The sequence below is a fragment of the Neofelis nebulosa genome, chromosome 1 (assembly GCF_028018385.1).
Source record: "Neofelis nebulosa isolate mNeoNeb1 chromosome 1, mNeoNeb1.pri, whole genome shotgun sequence".
NCBI classification, from domain to species: Eukaryota; Metazoa; Chordata; class Mammalia; order Carnivora; family Felidae; genus Neofelis; species Neofelis nebulosa.
Window position 1 is genome coordinate 46,696,808 of NC_080782.1, and position 14,168 is coordinate 46,710,975.

At 48.7% G+C, this 14,168-nt stretch overlaps 1 protein-coding gene across 3 annotated transcripts in view; it reads left to right on the plus strand.

Annotated features, from left to right (window-relative positions):
• The first annotated feature begins 7,217 nt into the window (after window positions 1-7,217).
• The window catches only part of GALNT10 (polypeptide N-acetylgalactosaminyltransferase 10), a 223,090-nt gene continuing 216,139 nt past the window's right edge, over window positions 7,218-14,168 (plus strand). Inside the window, exon 1 of one of the 3 annotated variants that reach the window (XM_058720956.1) lies at window positions 7,218-7,511. In XM_058720956.1, coding sequence (XP_058576939.1) covers window positions 7,353-7,511 — 159 coding nt within the window. In that variant the 5' untranslated portion in view covers window positions 7,218-7,352. The remainder of the gene's footprint in view (window positions 7,512-14,168) is intronic. The other 2 variants (XM_058720982.1, XM_058720988.1) reach the window with 2 other exon arrangements.

Here is a 14,168-nt window from a genome sequence, read left to right on the forward strand (position 1 = left end):
TACAGTCTAGTGGAGGACAATCACCCAGGAGCCATAAACGTTGTGACATTGCTAAGAAGTTACACGAATGGGGAGCTTAGTCCATAAAGAAAGGTAGGCAGGCTGCTTCAAGAACATGCTGATCTTGATGATCTCCAAGGAGAGAAAGACCAAGAAGGCACAGAAGTCCAACACCCAGAGCTTCTTAGGTTTTGCTTAGGGGCAAGCAGATTTCTGTCCTGCCAGCTTGGAAATTGTATCATTAAAGAGTCATAGTTATCCCCACTTCAGATGAGGAAATTGAGACTCAGAACATCTAAAGGATGTGGCCAAGGTTAAAGAGTATTTGAGGTACACTGAGTTGCAGACCAACATCCCCTGGCTTGCCGTTCTGTTCCATTTTCACACCCCCTCAGCTCAGGCCTAGACCAGACCGGCCTGAGGGGATAACCGTGGAGAAATGGGGTCAGCAACAAAGGACCCTAAGAAAGCCAAGGTGAAGACGTCTAGTAAAAAAGGTTTTCATTATCTTCAACAGGAAGGATGAGGGCCCGCCTCTATCATTTCTCTTCTGGTTGACCATTCTTGCTGAAGTATGTCTCAGGGGACCCCGAAAGATCTGCCTGTGACTGATGACAGGATGGAAAACAGAAAAGTAAACAAGAGAACAAGCAGCTCATTGTAAAAAAAGAAAAGGGACGCCAGGGTGGCTCAGGTGGTTAAGCGTCAGAGTCTTGATTTTGGTTCATACAGTTCATGAGATGGAGCCCCACATCAGGCTCCGCACTGACAGTGCTGAGCCTGCTTGGGGTTTTCTCTCTCCCTCTCTCTCTACCCCTCCCCTGCTCATGCTCATGCATGCATGCTCTCTCTCTCTCAAAACAAATAAACAAAATGAAGAAGAAGAAGGAGGAGGAGGAGGAGGGGAAGGAGAAGGAGAAGAAGGAGGAGAAAAGGAAGGAAGGAAGGAAGGAAGGAAGGAAGGAAGGAAGGAAGGAAGGAAAGAAAAGATGAGAAGATGGGGGAAGAGAGGAGAGACCGTTCATCAAATGTTGATATTAAATCCTTTCTGTGTGTCAGGTATGTTGTTGCAGTAGTGGGGGATATAGCAGGGAATGAGCAGACAAGATCTCTGTTCCATGCAACTGACATTCTATCCAGAAGAACTCAATTATAAACAAGTAAATAAGCAAATAAATAAGATTGTGGCTAAGAGGGGTATGCACTATGAAGAACACATAACAAGATGTAAACCATTGTAACAGTATTTCAGGTGGGTGGGCAGGGAGGGTCTCTGTGAGGAAGTGACTTTAACCTAAGATCTGAAGGATGAGAGGGTGGAACAACGGAGGAAGATCAAGGAATCAGCGTTCCTGCAGAGACAGGGGCTAATTCAAAGGCCTTGGGGCTGGATTGAGTGGAGTAGGGTCAGAACCGGGAAGGAGGTGGGTGTGGCTGATTTGGAGTGAGTGACAGAAGAGTGATAGGAGATGAGATTGCAGAGGCCCCAGGCCACTGGTGAAGATTCCTGCCCTGCAGCTGAAATCCTGTTCATCCCTCCTCAGTGTTCCTAGTGGTGCTGGACTTTTATTTCAGTCAGTTACTAGTTTCATCACACCAGCATCTGGAGTAAGCCCATTATGCACATTATCTCATTTAATGCCCATAATGGGCCTAGGATAAGTCAGTCTGAGAGTAACATATCTTGTTCAGTTTTATTCAGTGACCAGATCAGATTTCCCAGAAAAACAGCCAGAGGTAATAGGCTGCCCACATGTCTCAAATGGTATCATCTTAGTGAGTGGGATAAAGCCCCAGGAGCTCCCCTCAGCATCCTGCGTTGTAGAGGGTGATCAAAGAAGCCTGGGATTAAAGCTGGGTTCATGGGTTAGAGTTTCCATTGAAGGCTGACCGAGCTGGCGTGCAGCTTTGATCAAGAAGTCACTCAGTAAGACACAAGAAAAAGCTCAAATCCAATTTTGTACAGACTCCTCTAGGGAGCTGGAAGAAGGGGTGGGGAGGAGAGACACTGAAGATTTTCCAGTACATGACCTCAGCTGCTATACTTCACTCATCCTGTAATTATTGAGCACCTATTGTGTTCCAGGCCTGGGAACAGCTTAGTTTTGTCTGCTCTGAGCAGGAGTGTGAGCTGAAATCCATGTGCCCTGGCTCAGCTCCTGCTGCTTTGGCTCAAGGAAGGGGGGCTACTCTTTTTGTAGATACCTCTGCTTGGAAGGAGTACCAGTTTCCTGATTCCCCCCAAAGGAGAAGTATGTGCTAGCAGAGGCAGGACATACTGTAAAGGACAACTCTATATCTATCTATATCTATATCATCTATCTATATCTATATCTATATCTATATCTATATCTATATCTATATCTCTATATCTATATCTATCTATGTCTATATATATAAAGTTCCTCTTTGGTTGGAGCTCATATTCTACAGGAGGAAACCAAAAATGATACCTGTTCTAAAGAAAAATAAAGCAAATAGACATGGGGTGCTCTTTGATATTTTAGATCAGCTGGTCAGGGAGGCTTTCTCCAAGGCAGAACATTTGGTCTGGTTCCTGAGAGAACCAAGCAAAGGTTTAGAGGAAGAGATTTCTAGACAACAGCACAGCAAATTTGCAAAAGCCCAGAGGCCATCATCAACTTGGTGCATTTGAGGAATACAATGAGAAGACCAGTGTGACTGGAAGGGAAGGAGAGAGAATGAAGTCTGGAAATCGGGTCAGATCAGGTAGGGCCTCATGGACTGTGTTAAGGATTCTCAGAGATTATTCTAACAAATGGGAAGTCCCAGGCAAGTTCCCAGGAGCAAAGTGAGCCTCATGTTTGTAAAAGGATCACTCTTGCTACTCTGTTTCTAGCATTGTGCTTCTGCTGAGAAAGCACATAAAAGAATTTTGCAACATTATCAACTCAGGAACTTCCACTTCTGTCAGAGACATGGAAATTCAATTACATAAATACTGTGTTATCAACTGCAGTATAAAAAACATAGGGTTGTTCATAGCAGCATTGTTAAGGATAGCCAAAAGGTGGAAATAATCCAAACTTCCATCCGTGGGTGAATGGATAGACAAAGTGTGGTATATACATACTATGGAATATCACTATATCTTCAAAAGCAATGGAATTCTTTTTTTACTATGAAATTTATTGTCAAATTGGTTTCCATACAACACCCAGTGCTCATCCCAACAGGTGCCCTCCTCAATACCCATCACCCACCCTCCCCGCCCTCCCACCCTCATCAACCCTCAGTTTGTTCTCAGTTTTTAAGAGTCTCTTATGTTTTTTGGCTCCCTCCCTCTCTAACCTTTTTTTTTTCTTCCCCTCCCCCATGGTCTTCTGTTAAGTTTCTCAGGATCCACATAGGAGTGAAAACATATGGTATCTGTCTTTCTCTGTATGACTTATTTCACTTAGATAACACTCTCCAGTTCCATCCATGTTGCTACAAAAGGCCAGATTTCATTCTTTCTCATTGCCATGTAGTATTCCATTGTGTATATAAACCACAATTTCTTTATCCATTCATCAGTTGATGGACACTTAGGCTCTTTCCATAATTTGACTATTGTTGAGAGTGCTGCTATAAACATTGGGGTACAAGTGCCCCTATGCATCAGCACTCCTGTATCCCTTGGGTAAATTCCTAGCAGTGCTATTGCTGGCTCATTGGGTAGATCTATTTTTAATTTTCTGAGGAATCTCCACACTGTTTTCCAGAGCGGCTGCACCAGTTTGCATTCCCACCAATAGTGCAAGAGGGTTCCTGTTTCTCCACATCCTCACCAGCATCTGTAGTCTCCTGATGTTCATTTTAGCCACTCTGGCATAAGGTGGTATCTGAGTGTGGTTTTGATTTGTATTTCCCTGATGAGGAGTGACGTTGAGCATCTTTTCATGTGCCTGTTGGCCATCTGGATGTCTTCTTTGGAAAAGTGTCTATTCATGTTTTCTGCCCATTTCTTCACTGATTATTTGTTTTTCGGGTGTGGAGTTTGGTGAGTTCTTTGTAGATTTTGGATACTAGCCCTTTGTCCAATATGTCATTTGCAAATATCTTTTCCCATTCTGTTGGCTGCCTTTTAGTTTTCTTGATTGTTTCCTTTGCAGTGCAGAAGCTTTTTATCTTCATGAGGTCCCAATAGTTCATTTTTGCTTTTAATTCCCTTGCCTTTGGAGATGTGTCAAGTAAGAAATTGCTGCGGCTGAGGTCAGAGAGGTTTCTTCCTGCTTTCTCCTCTAGGGTTTTGATGGTTTCCTGTCTCACATTCAGGTCCTTTATCCATTTTGAGTTTATTTTTGTGAATGGTGTAAGAAAGTGGTCTAGTTTCATCCTTCTGCATGTTGCTGTCCAGTTCTCCCAGCACCATTTGTTAAAGAGTCTGTCTTTTTTTCCATTGGATATTCTTTCCTGCTTTGTCAAAGATTAGTTCGCCACACTAAAAGCAATGGAATTCTGATACATGCAACAACATGGATGGACATCGAAAACATTATGCTAAGTGAAAGAAGCCAAACGCAAAAGTACAACTATTGCATGATTCCACTTGTATGAAGTATGTAGTTAAACTCATAAAGACAGAAAGTAGAATGGTGGTTGTTACCAGGGGTCGAGAGGAAGGGAAATGGGGTGTTAGTGTTTAATGGGTACAGAGTTTCAGTCTGAGATGGTGAAAAAGTTCTGGAGATGGATAGCGATAATTGTACAACAATGTGAATGTACTTAATGTCATTGAACGGTTAAAATGGTAAGTTTTATATTATGTATATTTTACCACTAAAATAATTTTAAAAACATTTTTTTAAGTTTATTTATTTTGAGAGAGACATAGAGAGTGAGCAGGGGAGGGGCAGAGAGAGGAAGAGACAGAGTCCCAAGCAGGTTCCGAGCTGTCAGCACAGAGCCCATAGTGGGGCTCAAACCCACAAACCATGAGATAATGAATGACCTAAGCTGAGATCAAGAGTCGGACTCTTAACTGACTGAGTCACCCAGGTGCTTCCCCAAAAAACATTTTTTAAGGTATAGAGCTAAGATCTAGGGAGAGAAGAGTGGACCTTCTAGGCAGAGGTAACAGCAAGTGGCAAGTGGCAAAGGCCAGGAGGCAAGGAAGGACCTCGTGTGCTCTAACGAACAGCAAGAAGGCAAAAGGGCTGGACACAATGAAGAAAGAAAAGGTGAGGGCTATTTATCTACAGCCTTGGGGATCTTGTAGCTTCTTGTAGGAGTCCAGTAGGAGATGGGAAACCACTGGTGGGATCTGAACAGAGGGGTGATGCTATCTAACCTTTGTTAAAACAGCCTCATTCTGGTTTCCGCTTTCTTTAAGGAGTCTCATTTGCAAAGGAGGGTAAGAAAAGCACTTTTTCACAGGGTAGCTAACTGTGAGCATTAAAAGAGGTAATGTGTGTCGGGGGTTTAACATGATGCCTGGCACAGAGTAAGCCCTTAATAAAAGGTAAGCATTACTGTGACAGAAGTTCAGAGAAAGACTGCAGCCCTCTGAGATTTGGAGGAATTCATGGAGGACGCAGCAGTTCAACTAGACATGGACAAGAATTCCACCAACATAGGGGCACCTGGGTGGCTCAGGCGGTTAAGCCTCCAACTTTGGCTCAGGTCATGATCTCACCCTTCATGAGTTCGAGCCCGGTGTCAGGCTCTGTGCTGAACTCCCTAACCCCATAAATAAACATTAAAATATTAAAAACAGCGAGTAGGGGAGGGGCAGAGAGAGGAAGAGACAGAATCCCAAGCAGGTTCCGAGCTGTCAGGGTGGAAGGAACTTCACCGTCAACAGCCCATAAAGGAAAACAGCAACATGGCAGGGCAGAGGACATAATAATGTTTGATCAGCCCCAGCAGGTCTCGGCAAGAAGGATTAACGCTGGAGCCTTAGTGATGGGGGTTTTGAAGGTTTTGTAGCAGATGTCCAGAGCCAAGCTATGATTTCAGACAACTGAATCCCCATCGCTCAGCCTGGAGCTGGAAGCAATGGGAGGTCGGTGGTCCAAGGCTGGAGATGTCTAGGCATGGAAGTCAGCGGTTGGGCTGGAGACCCGAAGAATCAAGAGGGCGCAGGCGGGGCCGGCAAAGAGGAAGGGAGGGAGAGGCGCTTCATCCCTCGACGTCAGAGAGGAAGCAATTAAGTGGAGAGCACAGAGGAGCCACAGGCATCACCGTCAGAGCCAGCTCCGCAGCCCTTCCCAGCGCCCAGGCGGCCGACTTCCTCAGAGCCCTCATCATGGTTATGGGCACACTCCCCCGCCTAATGCGATTGTGCGTTTACTGTTTCAGCTCCCAGACCACAGAGCTTGAGTCTGTTTTCATTTCATAACGGTGCCCGGCATAGTGTCTGGCACACAGTAGGCATTCACTAATGGTTAGCTGAGTAGCTGCGCGGGAGATAGAAACCGACAAGAGTTTTCGAGAAAGGGCTCCGTGAGCTAAGCAACCAGAAGTATTCGTGGGACCGGCGGGCATTCCAACTCCATGGAGGTTGGTCTCCCTCTCCCGCCGCTCTGCAGGGACAGCAGACGGGTGGCAGGCGGGCGCAGCCCTCCACAGTTCACAGAGGGCGTTCACAACTAACGCCGGAACTCGGAGAGGAGGAAAACTAGGGCCCGGCCGCGGATCCGCGCGCGCCGAGCACAGCTGCGGCTCCATTTCACGCCTAGGACTACTGAGTCCCCGGGACAAAGTTGGTCCTCGGAGCGGAGGTAGGGGGGTGGGCAGTCACAGCCCGGAGCGTCCCGCAGGGCTCCAGCACCGTTCGCATCCCCCCCAGGGAGCTCGTAAATTCTCGGGGCAGAGCTTGCGGGCACAGCTTGCGGGAGGTCTCCCGCGCGTCCCAGCGCGCGAACACGCACCTTCGCCCAGCCCGCACCAGTTAGCGCCCAACTCGCCAACTCCCCGACTTTCGCAAAGCTGCCGCGGGCGGGGCAGCCGCCAAGGAGCGGGCCGCACCATTGCAGCCCGAGAGGGGGAAGCGCTCGGTCCCGGGGGTTCCGCCGCTCCCGGACGGATCGGAAAAAGTCGCGAGAAGGTCGGGGCCCGCGGCGCACAGCGTTCGGCGGCCGAGCAGGAGAGGGGCGGTGCTGAGCGCGCGGCTGGGCGGGCTCGGGGGCAGCGGCGGCGGCGACACCCCCCCCTGCGGCGGCGGGGCGGTGGTAGAGGCTGGCTCCCCGGCCGGCGAGCGGCGGAAGTGCCGCGGAGTTGGAGCGGGGCCGGCGCCGCGGCAGCTTCTCCTCGCCGAGCTGCTGCCGCCGCCGGGCGGACGGGCGGACGCGCGGAGCCGGGGGCCGCGCGGCCGGGCCGGCGGGGCGCGGCGGGGCTGACCGGCCCCGATGAGGCGGAAGGAGAAGCGGCTTCTGCAGGCGGTGGCGCTGGTGCTGGCGGCCCTGGTCCTTCTGCCCAACGTGGGGCTCTGGGCGCTGTACCGTGAGCGGCAGCCCGACGGCACCCCCGGAGGATCGGGGGCGGCGGTGGTCCCGGCGGCCGGACTGGTGAGTCCCCCAGTTGCTGTGGGGGTGGGAACCCTCTCTCCTCGTATTCACTTGTAGCCTTCGCTTCCTTCCTCCACCTTTGCCTTTCTGCCTTCTCCGTGTCAGCGCCGGAGACTGTTCTGTTCTTCCCATTTTGGGGATTGGGAAAATTGAGGCCCAGAGAAAGACAGGAACTTGTCCAGGGACCCCACGTGAGTCGGAGACAGAACCAGAACTAGAGACTGAGACTCCTGTTGCTCAGTCTGAAGGTGTGTTTCTTACTGTAGGTTACCATTCTCCTTTCCTTTCATGTCTGGTATCCCCTTACCTCTTTCAGCAGCTCTTGCTTTTGGAAGGTCCTGTCTGTACCCCTGTATCCCAGGATGACTTCTTCTTCAGGAGCTGCCAGTCCTTCTGTTTAGCGTCCAGGTCTTTTCTGCTTTTTCCCCTCACCTGCTGATCTCTGTGTTCCCTGCTCAGTGGGACACCAGGTCTCCCTCTTCTCCCCATTTGTGTACCCTCCGCCCTTTTCGCCCTCCCTCTTTCCCAGATCTGTGGATTTGTTGGAGGATGCACTGTGCGGGGCAGGGGGGGTGGGGAGACTCCTGATTCTTGAGGGGCCTGCTGCCTTTGACCTTCTCAAGAGTCCAGAAGCAGGGATTCTGGTGGATGGATTCCCCCAAATTCCCAGAAGTGTTTGTGCCTGGGTGCCCTGAGGTTGGAACATCAGGTGCCTTCCCTGTCCCTTCTCGGAGTGCCCATGATCCCTCTTGAACTTGTCCAATCTGACTAGGTGTGTTGTTTCTTGCACCACAAGACTAAGACCTTAATTGTTCTTGCTTCCGCTGAACTCCCCCACGTGCGTGTCTGTTGTGTCACACGTACATATAGACTGATAGCAGAAGCTCTATCAGAGCTCTCCTACCTCCCCAGCTCCCGGGTAGATACATGCCAGTGAGTGTTTGCATGCTTGAACCGTTTCACACAGTGGGACATTTCAGGTTTCCTTACAGGATTTCCTTGGCCCCATAATTTGGTGGATAATTTGTCCATCACTGTCCAACTTGACTTATCCTTGGCAGGATAAGGGAAGAGACTGACTTTTGAGGTTGATGTTTTTCTTTCTCTTCCTAGTATCAGGCTGCTTGAGCACAGAGGGCTGCTTGCTACCGGGATGACCAGTTTGAGTACAGCCTGTCACTCTGGTAATAGTTGCAAACCATCCTGGAGGGCCTCCTTCATCTCTTTGGTAGCTCTTATTGTTTGGAAATTAAGCTCCTCAACTCTTTTACCACCCTGGTTCAAACCCTGACAGCCATATTAGACCTCTTCCCCTTAAATTCTGTGTGCATATTGGTGTTTCCTTCATGAAGTCTTTCTTCTCTTCCCTGTACTGGCATCAGGGTCAGGAGGTCAGGGTTCTGTCCTCAGCTCTACCATTTTCTGTCCTCAGCTCTACCATTGACTTGCTGTGTGTGCCCTTGATCACCTCTCAGCTCCCTCTCTGAGCCTCCTTTTCTCCATCTGTGAAATGTAGTTATTGGTCCAGCTCCAGCATTGTGATAGCATCAGTGAATCAGTGAAGAGTACAACGGCCACGTCTTTTCTCTTTCCTGAGGGCAGGGGTCCCTTTTAGCATCCCTCCTGTGGGGGCTCCACACTGGACACAGCCCCAGGTCAAGGGGGGAGTGCCCTGCCTGAGCACTAACTCTCCTTTGGAATGGCTGTAGCCAGTTCTAAAATAGCTCCTGACATTCTGCCTCTGCCTGGAGAAAGCCCTCGTATTTCATTTGCCGTGGATGCCAGAGACGTCCTGATTTTCATTTTCTATGGACCCAGATGTGTAGAGAGAAGGTCAAGGTTAACTGCCAGTTTGGCCTGAGCTTTCAAAGTAAATTACTCACTTGTGCAAGAGGGAATTGATGGAGTAAGGCAGCCTTTTGGGCAGAGAGAGGGGAGCAACAGCTGGGCACTGCTCAGAGCCCTTAACTGAGATGGACAGATAGGCTCATCTGGGCAGGTCTAGTTCTTGTTTATTTCTTTTGCTCTGGAATATCACGCAGAGGAGGAAGAAGGGGTGAAGGGGTGTGGTGGTGATTGAGGTGGGTACCGATGGATTATCCTTGCTTTGAAGGAACTCCCTTTGCTTCCTGGGAGTAGCAGAAAGGAGCTGTTTCCCCAATGTTAAGCTCTGCTAGGTGCTGTGGGATTCAGCATTCATCTGCTCCCTTTCAGGAACACTCTGCCAAATTTCCACACAGCCACTTTTTGTTTCACTCTCCTGCAGATGCACAGCACTGGGCTTGGCCCCCAGTCCCTTGTCTGAATGTCAGCTGGCCTTGAGGGAGGAGGCTGACTTCTCAGAGCGATGGGGTTCCATCCCTCATCCCCGTGCACTGGAACATGGATGTAACCCATTAGTCTGCTATCTGGGAAATCTGGCATCTTGAGCACACAGGGCTTCTCTCGACAGGGCTGACCAGTTCTGAGCTCAGCTTGTCACTCTTGTAATTGTTGAGAATTATCCCAGCACACCTCGTTGATCTTTCTGGTAGAAATAACCACAGGGGCCCTGGAGGGAAGGCTGACAGGACTTTATCCAAATGCAAAATATATTCCCTGTGGGTCTGAGGGCTAACATACCCACTTTTTGAGCAGCCCTTTAACTCTTGGACTTCTCCAGTGGATTGAAGGATAGAGAGTTTCAAGTTAAGAGCATTTATCATCTGCTGGAAAGTAAGTCTGTACGACTGTCATGCTAGCTCATCCTAGGCATACCTCTGGAGCTGGGTGGGGCAGTTGATTTATAAAGGACACATCATGCTTTCAGGACTTCAACATTCATCTAGTCAGACAGCTTTGTCCTCAGAAAGTTGTAAAACCAAGCAAGAAAAGCCAGTCTTGAAACTATCTTCATTTTAATTTAGGGGTCCCTCTCATTCGTAGCCCCAATCTGTTGAACATCTCTGTTTAATCCTACCGTTTAACATCTTGGTTTAATCCTACCGTCTGTTTCATATTCCAGACTTGGGAACTGGCTACTAAACACTCGTGCTAGGGAACGTGATGCAGTCCCTCCCCATTTCAGAGCCATAATCTGAAAGTGAGAAATGACTTCATTGGATAATAGCAACTGTGGAATAGAAATTGGTAGGATAATAGAATACCAATGACTTTAATTTTCAAGTATCAAGAGTTTTTCTCATTGTGTCAGAGCTGAACTTTATTCTCGGAACATCTAGAAATCAATACCTTTTCCCTCGCTTTTTTTAGTCTTCCTGGTGGCAGAGCCTTACCCATCAGAAAGTTAAGTACCCTAGAAATGTAGCCTTGGAATGATTTCTTTAATTTTCTGCAGAGGGGCTGGAACCCTTTATATTATTAATCTCTTCTGTGTCTGCATGCCCAGCTGAAACCTGATTCCACTGGGGCTGGGTTGTTGAGTTACCTGAGCAAATCTGGCTCCCTGCATTCCTCCTGTCATCCTAGGTAGATAGTCTCCTAAGGAGCCCAGCTGAGGAAGGCCTGGGAACAGGGGCCTGGGTTCTCACTCTCTCTCCTACCCCTAAACTCACTGTGTGACCTCAGGAGAGTGGCTTAACTTCTTTGGGCCTTGGATCTCTCAACTGTGCACTGAAGGCTTATATTCAGAAGAGGAAAGGGAAATGTGTATCATAATGGTGCTCCCCTCCCCTGGCCAGGGCAGACATGGCTAAACAGTCTCTGTCCCACTAAGTCCACACCACCTGTTTCTGGACACTGCTACTCAAGTGGAGTTAATGGCATGTTGAAACTGATTTGCGACACAGGGGAATAGATCCTTCGTGAGGAGGTTTCTAACTTTAATTTCCTGGGGTTCTGTGAGTTGGTTTGGAAGCATGTATTGAAAAGGCCTAGGTAGTGAAAGTATGTTAAAACAGACCTCCGTACCAGAGTTGTGGTGAAGCCGCTACTTACCTGGGGATATGTTCATACTCCAGCGCCTTCTTTCAGGCTGTGGTCTGAGGATGTGAATTCAGCCTTTAATCTGTTGGTGCCAGTGACACAACAAATAATGGAATCGGGAATGAAAACGCGAAGGCCTGTTTTATTTTTTATCTTTTTTAATGTTTGTTTATTTTTGAGAGAAAGAGAGACAGAGTGTGAGTAGGGGAGGGGCACAGAGAGAGGGAGACACAGAATCCCAAGCAGGCTCCAGGCTCTAGGCTGTCAGCACAGAGCCTGACTTGGGGGCTCAAACTCATGAACCACGAAATCATGACCTGAACTGAAGTCGGGCACTCAACCGACTGAGCCACCTGGGCGCCCCCGCGAGGGCCCGTCTTAAAGGGAACCATCTAGCTTGCTAATTGTACAGTGACCACCGTCAGGTCTCACGAGAGAGATGGCATCAGGATCTCATCACTGAAAAACACCCTGAGGCAAACTGGCCGTCTGTGGTGCGTCCCGTGGCAGGTAACCGCTCATGATATTTGCAGTGTGTTCTGTATTTTCGTGTAACTGACTCCCTGTATCCCATCTATGTATCCGAGCTCCCAGGAAGACTGAAATAAGAGTCTTGCTTCTCAGAGAACCCCCGTCCTCATGCCCAGTGCAGTGGGGAAAGGAGGTACCCTATGCATGCCTGAGTTCCTGTGGCCAACGAGTACATTGTGGCCTCCCCTTCCAGAAGTATCTTGAAGGAGGAACTACATCCTCTTCTAGCACACAGCCTAAGGCTGGGCCCTTGGAAGGCGATCAGGACATGTTTGCTGAGCAATCGATATGTGTCAGAACAGGAGGGGGGGGCTTCAGAAGTCGGCTAGTCTGCCCACCTTGCTTTGTAGGTATGGAAACTGAGCCCCAGGAGCGGGGAGTACAGACCAGAACCCAGTTCTTCTCCAAATTCTTGCTCTCTTTCACCACGAACATTTTTTCCCTCCACATCCTAATAATTGATTCTTCTCTACCATTATTTCCCACACGAGCCGCGATTATCACTCCCAGTTTTGGAGCCCAGTACTTATTGACTAATTATTGGCTGGAACTTACCTGGCTTTTTTGCAGCTCCATTTTTATACATTTCTTCTCAAATTTTTATAGTGTTAAAGCAAGTAAAATGAATTAAATCTTAAGGTGGCCAAGGGATCCGGCTGGAAAATTGAGAAATTAAACGGATGCATCACGTGTGGCATCATCACTGCTATCTGTGACAGACGGAGCTAGCGTGAGCTTGAGAGCCACTTCAGATTCTCTATCAGTTGCAAACAACAGAATGAAATACGCTACATGGGCTGAAATGAGTAAGGGAATATATTAGCTCCTGTAATTGCAGTGGCTTCAGGTATGGTATCATCTAGAAGTTCCTGCCCTAGACTGAGCCCTTGTGGTAGCTAAAAGTGGTTGTAGCGCTTCCCGACCTCATGTTCATACCCAGATCCTGGAGGAGAGAGTCTGTCTCCTCTGGTAGCATCTGCTGAAGAGGGAGGAAACTTTTTTCCTCGAAGCGCTAGCAAGATCTCCTTAGGTATCATCAGCCTAATCCGGATCTGATGAGCTCTCTGAACCATCCACACTTGTCAAGAGGATGAGCGATGCTGATTGACTTAACCCACGCAGGAGCCAGGGGTAGGCTCGGGCCATCCGCCTTGTAGGAAGGTTTTTCCCAGAGAAAAGCCCGGGCGCTTTTGTGGAGAGGAGGGGAAATGCAGTGTAGGGATGAGGACTACAGGTGTCCATTCCAGAATCTCACTGGCACAGTGTCCCAGGCAGTCACTGCTGGAATCAGGCTTGGTCCCCACAATCAAACCTCTTGGCCATCCAGGACTCAGTGCTGATCACTGGACCTACAGTCTGGATGTCTGGCATCCCAGTGGTCCCGGTTGTGCCGCCCCTTAGCTGGGATGATTAACTCCCTGAGCCTCAGTTTCCTCTTGAGGAACCTCGCATGTGAATGCTTGCTGGTGTGGAGTAGAGGGCTGAGATGAAGCGCAGTTTGAAAGCTGCCTTTATTTAATCTTGTGAGTCCTGCTGCCGCCTTCCTTCCCCTCACAGACGTCCTGAGAGCTGCGCCCCCCACTCCCCACCCCACATTAAAAGTCAGTTCATTGAACATTTCTCTCAAGCTGAAAAAGAACTTCTGTCTCTTCAGCTTTGACTCTTTTTTTCTGCCTGGCCCTCTTAGCTGGAGGAGGCGGAGTGTTCATACTTTGGAAGCTAAACAATTCCGCTTGCTGTGGTGGGTGGGTGTGTATTTATGAGTGTGTAGCTTTCTCTCCATGTGTCTCTCTTCGCTCTCTCTTATCTTTGGATGGTTCCTGTTTGCTGCCCTCTGCTGAGTGTAGATAGGAGAAGGACGGGAAAAAAGCAGGCCCATGTTTTCCTTCCCCTTTGGTTTTGAGAGAATTCTGAGCTTCAGATGCTGAATTTTCCTCTGTTTGCGCAGGTGATAAAAAGCCACAGCATAAAATGACACTAATAAGAATGATGATGGTATAGATGACAGGGAGAATAAGGTTAATAATAACAATCACAGTGGCTACGATTTCTTTGGCACTTATTCTGGTAGGTGTTGGACTAAGAAGCCCTTTACCTGTATGTCTTGTTAAATACTCCCAGGTATAAACAGGTAGGAATGAATGAGGGAACCAGGGCTCACGGAGGTGCACATAGTGGCCTGAGGATACACAGCCTGTGGTT